The 12,560-nt window shown below is 42.6% G+C and overlaps 1 protein-coding gene across 1 annotated transcript; it reads left to right on the top strand.

Moving 5' to 3' along the window:
• The first annotated feature begins 215 nt into the window (after positions 1–215).
• CHRM5 (cholinergic receptor muscarinic 5) lies at positions 216–1,814 on the top strand. The gene has a single exon (XM_021695580.1). The coding sequence runs from the start codon at positions 216–218 to the stop codon at positions 1,812–1,814; it is 1,599 nt and encodes a 532-aa protein (XP_021551255.1).
• The last annotated feature ends 10,746 nt before the right edge of the window (positions 1,815–12,560 follow it).

Here is a 12,560-nt window from a genome sequence, read left to right as displayed (position 1 = left end):
ACTGTCATCAACACTTTGAGAGATTTCAGCATCTCGCTCTGAATATGTGTGTGACCACATTTACTATCCTGCTGTAAGTGATAAACAATGAGTGGAAAAAAAGATCCGTGCTGGTGAGTGGAGCTAATATATTTCCTTCTCTTCCAGATGCTGACCAAGAAGAGGTGGGATAGAAAAGATATGGTCTAGAACCCAAGACTTAACCCTAATTAAGGATGGAAGGCGAATCTTACCACAATACGACCACTGTCAATGGCACCCCAGTAAGTCACCAGCCTTTGGAACGCCATGGGCTGTGGGAAGTCATCACCATTGCGGCTGTGACCGCTGTGGTAAGCCTGATCACCATCGTGGGCAACGTCTTAGTCATGATCTCCTTCAAAGTCAATAGTCAGCTGAAGACGGTTAACAACTATTACCTGCTCAGCTTAGCCTGTGCAGATCTCATCATTGGGATCTTCTCCATGAACCTCTACACTACCTACATCCTCATGGGACGCTGGGTGCTCGGGAGTCTGGCTTGTGACCTCTGGCTCGCCCTGGACTACGTGGCTAGCAATGCTTCCGTCATGAACCTTCTGGTGATCAGTTTTGACCGTTACTTTTCTATCACAAGACCTCTGACCTATCGGGCCAAGCGTACCCCAAAAAGGGCTGGCATCATGATTGGCTTGGCCTGGCTGATCTCCTTCATCCTTTGGGCCCCAGCGATCCTCTGCTGGCAGTACCTGGTTGGGGAGCGGACGGTACCACCAGATGAGTGCCAGATCCAGTTTCTGTCCGAGCCCACCATCACTTTCGGCACTGCCATCGCTGCCTTCTACATCCCTGTTTCTGTCATGACGATCCTCTACTGCCGGATCTACCGGGAAACGGAGAAGCGGACCAAGGACCTGGCTGACCTCCAGGGCTCTGACTCCATGGCCGAAGCAGAGCCAAGAAAGCCGGCTCATAAGGCTCTGCTGACGTCCTGCTTTAGCTGCCCTCGACCCACACTGGCCCAGAGGGAAAGGAACCAAGCCTCCTGGTCATCCTCCCGCAGGAGCACCTCCACCCCTGGGAAGCCATCCCAAGCCACTGGCCCAAGCACCGAGTGGGCCCAAGCCGAGCAGCTCACCACCTGTAACAGCTACCCGTCCTCGGAGGATGAGGACAAGCCCGCCACGGACCCTGTCTTCCAAGTAGTCTACAAGAGTCAGGCCAAGGAAAGCCCGAGGGAAGAATTCAGTGCCGAAGAGACCAAGGACACGTTTGTGAAAGCTCAAGCTGAAAAAAACGACTGGGACACCCAAAAATACTTCTTGTCCCCAGGTGCTGCCCATAGACCCAAGAGTCAGAAATGTGTGGCCTATAAGTTTCGACTGGTGGTGAAAGCTGATGGGACCCAGGAGACCAACAATGGCTGTCGCAAGGTGAAAATCATGCCCTGCTCCTTCCCAGTGTCCAAGGACCCTTCGACGAAAGGCCTGGATCCCAACCTCAGCCATCAAATGACCAAACGAAAGAGAATGGTCCTCGTCAAGGAGAGGAAGGCAGCCCAGACCTTGAGTGCCATTCTCCTGGCCTTCATCATCACCTGGACCCCTTATAACATCATGGTCCTGGTTTCCACCTTCTGTGACAAGTGTGTCCCAGTCACCCTGTGGCACTTGGGTTACTGGTTGTGCTATGTCAACAGCACCATCAACCCCATTTGCTATGCCCTCTGCAACAGAACCTTCAGGAAGACCTTTAAGATGCTGCTCCTCTGCCGATGGAAAAAGAAAAAAGTAGAGGAGAAGTTGTACTGGCAGGGGAACAGCAAGCTCCCCTGAAGAGTTAACAACTCCCCTCAAAAGAGTAACTGTGGCCAATTTCTTTTGAGGATGGGTCAGCTGGTTCTGGTGTATCTATTTAAAAAAAAAAAAAAGACATCTGCCATTTGGGGCACCTGCGGACTTTGAAAAGGCTTAAGATCTGTCACCAAAAGGAAGGAGTCACAGCTGCCACAAGTGCTACCATATTGAATGATTCTTGCCTGTGACCAAGGTCACCTGACGCCACTGGAGTTTGCCGTTGAAGAGACAGATGTGTGTCCCTTCCCAGGAGGAGGAACGCTGGGTCACGATGAACAGTGACGCAGGGAACTTTGTTCCCTAACCTTTGGGGAGCAGCAGGGACTGGGTGGAAACCTTCCCTGTGGAAACCGGTATTGAGGCTTTGTGCAATATGTATGTGTCTGTGAAGTTGTTCTCCTACCAGTGAGAACTGGGAGACCATGTCGCCTGTTAACAAGAGTGACGTTCAACCGGCTTCTAAGACTCTATTTGTTTATAAACTGATCAGTATTATGCAGCTATTATGTGTTCTATACTGTGGTACGTTTTCTGTCCTTACATCTGAGTGAAGCTCTGCTCTTTGGTTTCATAACTGATGCCAGTTCCTGGTACCCACTGAAACCATGCTGGTCCCCAGGTTACCATCCTTCCTCTCAGAATCCTGGGTTTGGAAGGACACTGAAACCTGATCCCCCCGGGTCCTACAGAGGGGCTCTCCTCTGTTAATAAAGATGGTCAAGTCTCCACAGTTATGTTAGTTTTTTTTTTTTTTTTAAGATTTTATTTATTTATTCATGAGAGACAGAGAGAGAGAGAGAGAGAGAGAGGCAGAGGGAGAAGCAGGCTCCCAAGGAGCAGGGAGCCCGATGCGGGACTCGATCCCAGGACCCCAGGATCATGACCCGAGCCAAAGGCAGACGCTTAACCATCTGAGCCACCCAGGCGCCCTGTTATGTTAGTTTTTACCAGTGGGTATTTTTTCCTTTTATCTAAACAAATATTGTATATTCTATTTTGTGCCCACGTGAGCTTAATTATTTATGCTCTGTTCTAAGGAAGACTACTTCACTACATAAAGATCTTCTCTGGGCTATGTAATCACGATTCCTTTGTTTTCAGAGGCATTACTTTCTTTTTTTTTTTTTTAAGATTTTATTTATTTATTCATGAGAGACAGAGAGAGAGAGAGGCAGAGGCAGAGGGAGAAGCAGACTCCCCGCAGAGCAGGGAGCCCGATGCGGGACTCGATCCCAGGACCCCAGGATCATGACCCGAGCCAAAGGCAGACGCTTAACCGACTGAGCCACCCAGGCGTCCCCAGAGGCATTACTTTCTAATTTCGTCACAAGGCCAACCTTAGACAAAATGTGGAAAACAAATTTAGGTTCACCCCACGCTTCCAAAATTCTTCCAGAACTCTTTGCCTGCCTCCAATTTCCCTCATCCAGACAAAGGTCACAACCAGGCACAAGCAGGTCACCGTGCTGCCTTCAGCCAGAAGTGCTGCTTGGAGGGACAGCAGGGGAAAGGCTTGCTTTTCGTCTTTCTTTCTTTCTTCTTTCTTTTTCTTTATTTCCTTTTCTTTCTTTTTCTTTCTTCTTTCTTTCTTTCCTTCTTTTTTTTTTAATAGGTCCTTCAAATCATGGCTCAGAAATGACTTATCATTCCCAAATTCACTAGCAAAAATGAGAAGCTCAGAAAAGTACAGTTGAGGTCCAGTGAAGCTGGCTATAGTCATTAAAAATGAAAGCCTCATCTTGGAAAACAAAACGTAGATCATAGTAATACATAAAAATAAAGGTTATCAAGGGCGCCTGGGTGGCTCAGTTGGTTAAGCGACTGCCTTCAGCTCAGGTCATGATCCTGGAGTCCCAGGATCGAGTCCCACATCAGGCTCCCTGCTCAGCAGAGAGTCTGCTTCTCCCTCTGAGTCTCCTCGCTCTCATGCTCTCTCTCTCATTCTCTCTCTCTCACATAAATAAATAAAATCTTTAAAAATAAATAAATAAATAAAGGTTATCAAAATATCATACATTAGAGTATCAAAATGATCAAAAACTAAATTTAACTGCAATTTCTCTGTATATAAACAAACTGAATCCAAGGGGGGTTTTTTTGAAAATTCTGAGAATACACCAATGTGCAAGAAATAAACTATAAAACAGCACGCACAATGAATAAAAGACCCACAGAGAAGGCAGCAGTGCAGTGCACAGTGAGGGTTTTAAAGATGAGGCCCTCCTGTCAGACAGAACCTCGGCTGATTACATCTGCGGTTGTGTTTTAACATCTCCAGACTTCAGTTCACTTCACGTAGGCCAGTTGTTTGCAGCCTCATTTGCTGCGGGGATGTAACAGAGTCACTTTAGTGGTCCTGGGAATGACATATGTCCTTGAGTCTAGGAAAGTTTCCACCAACCATTGAAGAGGGCTGTCACACCAAGTCCCAAGAAGGCTTGAGGGTAGGACAAAGCAGGTGTGCCCAGGCTTCTCCCCAAGCCTTGTGGGGACTTGATGATGTGGAGCTGAAACATTCTCGAAGCAGTGTAGCTGCTGAGCCTTTGCGAAGGGCAGGCTGACACGTGCCAAGAATTTCGTAGAGCATATTAATTGGCTCAGTTCTCCAGGAGAGATGCTCTCAGGCCTGGGTGATGCCAACAGGGCGTGACTTCGTAAGCAAACCTGCTCTACCAGCTCTAGATAAACAGTTGCTTCTTTTAGGTTAAGACTTTGATTCCTGACAAAAATGAAAATCCCTCCAAGAGCACTCTGAACCTACATTGGGCATTCACTGTTCACAGTAGAGAGAGATAAAAGTTAATTCAAACAAAAGAATGTGGAACTGGGTGGGGGGGCGGGCACTGGCACACATTTTTCATATTCCACAATTTCTAGGACTTAGCCTTTTCTGTTTATCTTTAGTGAAATTAATTGAGAGGACTATGTTTCCTTTTTTTATCACTGGTTTGGGGAGGCAGCCAATTTTACATGCTACCTATGTCCCTTGACATAAACAACAACAACAAAAAAAATCTAGGAGAAACTAGATTTCTTTAGAATAGGGCCTGTGGTAGGGTCCTCAGCATGAACAGATCCAATTGTAAACTACAGGGACCTGGCAGGTGGGTGGGTGGGTTGGTGGGGCATGGGCTGACTTCAGATCTTAGGCCTTCTATGTCCCCAGTCTCCCAAGCTCTGTGTATGGTAACCTATGTACAGCTTTGACTCGTTACCTACTGGATGCTGCTATGTTGCTAACATTGTAGTTTGTTTCCCTTTGTGAATTTGATGGCTTGTCGGGGAATCTGTTTTCAGTACAATTTTTGTTAAATATTCCTCTCTGCTGTGTTCCTTTAGGGGAATGTCCTTTAAGAGCAATGCTGATGTTTGCCTCTTTGTAATTGTGAAATCTGTACCTAATCTCTGGATTGGAATATCCAGTTGTCTACTGTAAATACTGGAATTACAACAAAGGATGTGGGACTAGGCTGCTTCTCTGTATCATAATAGTATTATTCTGGATATTAAAGAAATTTAACCATACAGTAGTCCAAAGCAAAGCGTTTAAATAAGAAAATGCGTGGAGCCTGGCTGGCTCAGTCAGAAGAGTGTGTGGCTCTTGATCTTGGATTCATGGGTTCAAGCCCCACTTTGGGCATAGAGATTACCAAAAAAAAAAAAAAAAAAAATACACACACATACACATTCATAAGAAAATGGTCAGGGTCCCTGGCTGGCTCAGCTGGAAGAGCATGCAACCCTTATGCAACCCTTGATCTCAGGGTCATGGTTGGACCCCCATGTTGGGTGTAGAAATTACTAAAATAAATAGATAAAATGAAAAGTTTTTTGTTTGTTTGTTTGTTTTAAAGAAAATGGTCTCGGGTTCGCTTGATAGATCCACCTATATGAGAGATCCTACACACATTTGCATGTTCTGGTCTTTTAAGAAGGGAGGTGTTGATACACAGTGTGCATACAGGACCATCTCGCTACCTTTGTGATTTCCCCTTTTCCTCTCAGTTACCAATGACCAGATTAAGATGAAATAATGATGACAAGATTCTTGTGACTAAAAGCCTTCCCTCCCCCTCCAGGACAGGGAAGGTGGGGCAGACACTGCAACAGACAAAAACAGAGCATTTCCTCTTCGCTGCTCCCAGCTGGAGCCCCAGTCATTCATTTCCATTGTAAATGCTATTAACCTCCACCTCCCTGATGCCATTTCACCAAGAAGTCTGAGATTATGTGCACTCCTGCCCAGTAAGGAATCCAGATTGTGAGCGGGTGTGGGAAGGGAAATAAGTTTTTTAAGTATCAGGGAAGGAGCCAGAAGAAAAAAAAAAAACACACACACACACACAAAACTTTTCTTTTGAAATAATTTTAAACTTAAAGAAAAGTTGCAAGAATAGTATTAAAAATTCCTTATCTTTCACCCACATTGCCCAATTGTTAACACTTTGCCACATTTACATTGATTACTTGATTAAAGTGTTCCCCCATGTACCCACCGCTAGTTTTCTCTATTATAAATTTCTTATTTTCCCCTCTGTAATTAATAATTTTAAGGAAGTGACTTTGATTGTATGTAAATTTCCTGTGGGTCATCAAGTTTTCACCCAATTAATTGCAGCATCTATTTATTTATCCTCACCCAAATAAGTTATTACTATAATAATAGCCAAATGGTTGGCATTCCACTGTCAGAAAGACTTTTTCCTTCTTCCTTTCTTTCTCTTTCTTCATTTCTTTACTCACTTACTTATTATCATTATGGACTCCTGAACTCTTTTTTTTTTTTTCTTAAGATTTATTTATTTACTTTAGAGGGGAGGGAGGGTGTGGAGGGAGAGAGAATCTCAGGTCAGACTCCCTGAGGAGCACAGAGCCTGACACAGGGCAGGGCTTGAGCTCCATGATCCTGAGATCATGACCTGAGCTGAAGTCAAGAGGTGGATGCTTAACTGACTGAGCCACCCAGGTGCCCCTGGACTCCTGAACTCTTATATTAATAATTGGTTAAAATTCATTACTGTCATTATTTTGATGCTAAAATTGTCACAAAGTTAAGCAGTGAGAGCCCCTTAAAGATGACCCCTGTGATCCTCCGACATATCCTGAATATATTTTTGAATACTCCTTTACTTTCTGGTACAACAAGATGTTCCAGGCTCATCTTTTCTATCCCTATCCCAGACCAGGAATCAGCCATTTTCCAAGGACTGCTGGTTTTAGGGTCACCTGGCTGGCTCAGTTGGTGGAGCATGTGACTCTTGATCTCAGGGTCATGAGTTCAAGCTCCACGTTGGGTGTGGAGCCTACTTAAAATTTAAAAAAAAACAAAAAACAAAAAAGGAGTGCTGGTTTTATTAAGTAGACAACGGTACCTGACTCAGATCTTGACTTAAGATATAGTCATTGCTATTGAGCTCTTTCAGAACTTAGAAAAATGTACACTTACTAAAAATGAGTTCATACTGACATCTGCAATTCTAATCAGATAGCACAGGATTCTTCCTGCTCCATATTTGTATCTCCTGTCTCCAACAGTGAGAATCATCATTCACTCATTTGCTCAATTTTGCTCCATCCTTCAATAGCTTCAGAATTGTGGTACTCATATCACTGTGAAAAACCAACCTTTTAGTAAAGTTCCAAGATTTGTTTGCGGGTCTTCCATGTGAAGGTTGAAGGTACATAGTCAAGTTATTATGCTAAATAATTGCTTGTGTTAATCTTTTTTTTTTTTTATTTGAAATCAGTTGGATTTGTTTCTGTTTGTATTCAATTTAGGAGTTTTACATTCTTATTTATTTTTTAACAAGTAAAATGTTAACATGGTTGTAAAAGTCAATACTATACAAAAAGATGTACTCAGAGAAGTGTCACTCCATTCCCTACCCCTTTCATCCCATTCCTACCCTTAGGTAACAAGTTCTCTGAATTATTGCTTCTTTTTATTTATTTATTTTTTTAAAAAAATTTTATTATGTTATGTTAGTCACCATACAATACATCATTAGTTTTTGATGTGGTGATCCACGATCCATTGTTTTCGTATAACACCCAGTGCTTCTTTTTTTTTAAACAAACTATTTTAGTCATTTCTTCAAGTATTTGCATCCATACTTTAAAATACCATGCATATACTTTTATTTTGATATTTTTAATTTAAGAAAATATCTACTGAATTATTTGCATATGTCTTATCAGACAAAGGACTAGTATCCAAAATCTATAAAGAACTTACCAAACTCAACACCCATAAAAGAAAAAATCCAGTCAAGAAATGGTCAGAAGACATCAACAGACATTCCTCCAAAGAAGACATACAAATGGGCAACAGACACATGAAAAAGTGCTCAACATCACTCAGCATCAGGGAAATACAAATCAAAACCACAATGAGCTACTACCTCACACTGGTCACAATGGCTAAAATTAACAAGTCAGGAAACGACAGATGTTGGTGAGGATGCGGAGAAAGGAGAACCCTCCTACACTGTTGGTGGGAATGCAAGCTGGTGCAGCCACTCTGGAAAACAGTATGGAGGTTCCTCAAAAAGTTAAAAATAGAGCTACCCTACGACCCAGCAATTGTACTACTAGGTATTTTTCCAAAGAATACAAACACAGTGATTTGAAGGAGCACCCGCACCTCAATGCTTATAGCAGCCATGTCCACAATAGCCAAACTATGGAAAAAGCCCAAATGTCCATCGACAGATGAATGGATAAAGAAGATGTGGTGTGTATACACACACACACACACACACACACTGGAATATTACTCAGCTATCAAAAGGAATGAAATCTTGCCACTGCAACAACGTGGATGGAACTAGAGAGTATTATGCTAAGCGAAATAAGTCAGTCAGAGAAAGACAAATACCAGATGATTTCACTCATATGTGGAATTTAAGAAACAAAACAGATGACCACAGGGGAAGGGAAAGAAAAATAAAATAAGATGAAAATTGAGAGGGAGGCAAACTATAAAAGATGCTGAACTCTAGGAAACAAACAGGGTTGCTGGAGGGGAGTTGGGTAGGGGATGGGGTAATGGGGTGATAGGCATTAAGGAGGGCACTTGATGTAAAGAGCACTGGGGGTGTTCTTTACATCATTGAATCATTAAATTCTACCTCTGAAACTAAAAAGAAGAAGAAAATAGTGTACCAAACTATACATATGACTATATAAAGAAATTTTCCCAGGTTTTTATAATAAAACTGAATGTCTTTTATAATGAAAGAAAAAAGAAAATATCTACTGACTTTCTACCATAAAAATTAAGATTGAACTCTTACACTGTGCTGGCTAATTCCCAAATACCAATCCCTCCAGCATTCTATTTACAAAGCTGTGCATATATGGGTACCTCGAGGAAATGATCATTTTTTGGGTACTAGGTAATAGCGCTCTATCAAGCTAAGGATGTGGATCCTAGAGAAGAATACACATTCTATGCTTTGTTTGAGTATCTGTAGACAAAGAGCTGAGGAGACCAAGTAGAACAAGTTCAACAACTCTGGAGATATTAAGTAATAACAGGCAAAAGACTGACACTTAAATATTCATATTAAAATCAAAGAAGGCACATCCACAGGGTAAATTATCCTCCCAATGAGCTGTATTATCCCCCATCTCTTTTGATGAATTAATGGGGGTGGGCAGGGAAGGGTTACAACCTTAAGTTAATTGTGATTAGGCAAAGAAAGCCAAGGCCTAATTCTGCTCACTTGGCTTGGCCATCATCCAGACTTGTCTACATTAGTGTGCTTTATGGCAATCTATTTCTCCATACAGTTCTAGTCTTACTTTATATGGCCCTTGAACAAGCCTCTACCACCAGAAGAGCAGTTCTCCAAAGTTTTATTCCCAGTCCTTTGGCAATGATTTTCTAGAGAGAGTTATCTTGCATAAATGCGTCTGCAGTGATACTCTAGTAAAAGAATGGGCACACTTACCGTCAACAAAGAGCAACTCATACTCAACCTACTTATTCCCAATATCAGTAGCTAGGAGTTGGTGCTTAATTTTAGTAGTCCTACATATACCCAAAGATAGGTTTATAGTCCAGACACTTTCAATCAAAATCCATGAAGCTACTGACCATGATATGCTAACTACAGCCAAGTCCTCCTAGTGTACCTACAGTAGACTGCAGTGGAAAACACCACCAGCCAGAAGACAGCAAAGAAAGAAATGGTAATACAGATCAAACCTGGGATGTGGACGACCACCCTTCTCCCTAAAAAAACAGATTGCCATGGTTGAACATCTTTTGACAGGTCCTTTATACCCAGAAGTAGGGCCTATCCAAGAGAATCCGAAACAAAAAATGATACTAGGGGGGCGCCTGGGTGGCTCAGTCATTAAGCGTCTGCCTTCAGCTCAGGTCATGATCCCAGGGTCCTGGGATCGAGCCCCACATCAGGCTCCCTGCTCGGCGGGAAGCCTGCTTCTCCCTCTCCCACTCCCCCGCTTGTGTTCCCTCGCTCGCTGTGTCTCTGTCAAATAAATAAATAAAATCTTTAAAAAAAATGATACTAGGTTTTGTTTATAGTCACTATATTTAATAATATAGTGATTAATAAAATAACACATATTTGCTTGGGAAATAAATAAGCAAATCACAAAAAAATTACCAGTAATTCTATAACCTCTGCTAAATATCTCAGTCATTATCCTTGTAGTCTTTTTTTCTACGTACAGACATACACGTTTGAAAACTCACAGAACTGCAATTTATAGGGTCATATCTTGCAGGAAGTACCTAGCTACTCAAGCTCTTCCAAAGCAGAAAATCTTAAGGCTTCAGTTAACATGGGGAACTCCCATCCATAACCAGATTAGAAAGAGGTTATTTCTGCCCTTTTTCATCTTTGTTAGACATACACAATACGTAGCTTAGCCCTCTACAGTTCTGAACTTTGAGAAGAAACAATCATTATCTGGAGAGAGATTTTTTTAAAACTTACAAAGTCTAATTTTTAAAATAACTATATTTGTTTCCTGGGGCTGTAAGTACCACAAACTGGGTGGCTTAAAACAATAGAAATGTATTCTCTCACAGTTCTGGGGGCCAAAATGCAAATGATACCCAGGTATCAGCAGGGCCCTGCTGCTAGGGAAGGAGCAGGGGAAGGACCTGTTCCAGGCCTGGTAGCCTTAGGCCTTCCCTGGCTTGTAGACAGCTGTCTCCTCCTGTGTCTCTTCAATGTCACCTTCCCTCTGTGTCTGTCTCTGTGTCCAAGTTTCTTCTTTAATAGGGACATCAGTCATACTAGATTAGGTCACACTAAAGATCTCTTTTTAACTTGATTAGACCCCATTTCCAAATAAGGTTACATTCTGAGGTACTGAGGTTTAGGGCTCCAATATTTTGGTGGGGCACAATTCAACCCATAACAAAAACCAAGCAAGAAAAACACTTTCCTATTTTATAGATGAACAAACTGTAGACCAATGCTGAGTAGTATCAAATGGGAAGGATTTCAGGGTCACTACTGAGAAGGTAAGGGGTGTCCTCAACTGCCTTAGAGAGGCCTGGCAGGTCAATGTGGTCTTGACTGGCATAAGACAGTTACCTATAATACCTAGTATTTATTTATTTATCTATTTATTTATTTTTGATTCTACACATTTATTTTTTTCCAGAGGTATTTTTATTTTTATTTTTTATTTTTTTAAAGATTTTATTTATTTGACAGAGAGAGACACAGCAAAAGAGGGAACACAAGCAAGGGGAGTGGGAGAGAGAGAAGCAGGTTTCCCGCGGAGCAGGAAGCCCGATGTGGGGCTCGATCCCAGGACCCTGGGCTCATGACCTGAGCCAAAGGCAGACGCCCAATGACTGAGCCACCCAGGCGCCCCTAAATTTTTTTTTTATTTTCTTTTTTAAGTTTTTAATACATACTTTTTTAAGTATGTATTACACATACAGTGTAATATTAGTTTCAGGTGTACAATATAGTGATTCAACACTTCAGTACATCACCTGGTGCTCCAAGTGCCCTCCTTAATCCCCATCACCTGTTTCCCCCAACCACCACCCAGCCCCCCACCCCCCGCACCTCTCCGCTGGTAACCATCAGTTTGGTCTACAGAATTAAGAGTCTGTTTCTTGGTTTGCCTCTTGCTCACTCTTTTTTCCCCCTTTGCTCATTTGTTTTGTTTCTTAAATTCCACGTATGAGTGAAATCATACGGTATTTGTCTTTCTCTGACTGATTTATTTCACACCTACTATTTTTTATATATATTTTTAAGATTTATTTTTATTTGAGAGAGAGAGCACGTGAGTAGGGGGAGAGGCAGAGGGAGAGGGAGAGGTAGACTCCCCACTGAGTGCAGAGCCGATCAGGGGCTCCGATCTCACAAACTTGAGATCATAACCTGAATGGAAACCAAGAGTCAGACGCTTAGGGGCGCCTGGATAGCTCAGCTGTTAATCGTCTGCCTTTGGCTCAGGTCATGATCCCAGGGTCCTGGGATTGAGCCCCACATCCGGCTCCCTGCTCAGTGGGAAGCCTGCTTCTCCCTCTCACACCCCCCTGCTTGTGTTTCCTTTCTTGCTGTCTCTCCCTCTGTCAGATAAATCAATAAAATCTTTAAAAAAAGAGAAGCTTAATTGACTGAGCCACCCAGGCAACCCAACACCTAGTATTTTTTAAATACATGTTTGCCTCGGGCTTTCCTGGCCTGAAAAATGCATGAAACTAAAGAAACGAAACCG

The sequence above is a fragment of the Neomonachus schauinslandi genome, chromosome 9 (assembly GCF_002201575.2).
Source record: "Neomonachus schauinslandi chromosome 9, ASM220157v2, whole genome shotgun sequence".
NCBI lineage: Eukaryota > Metazoa > Chordata > Mammalia > Carnivora > Phocidae > Neomonachus > Neomonachus schauinslandi.
Note: the sequence above shows the minus strand (reverse complement) of the source record. Positions and strands in the feature narration are given on the sequence as shown.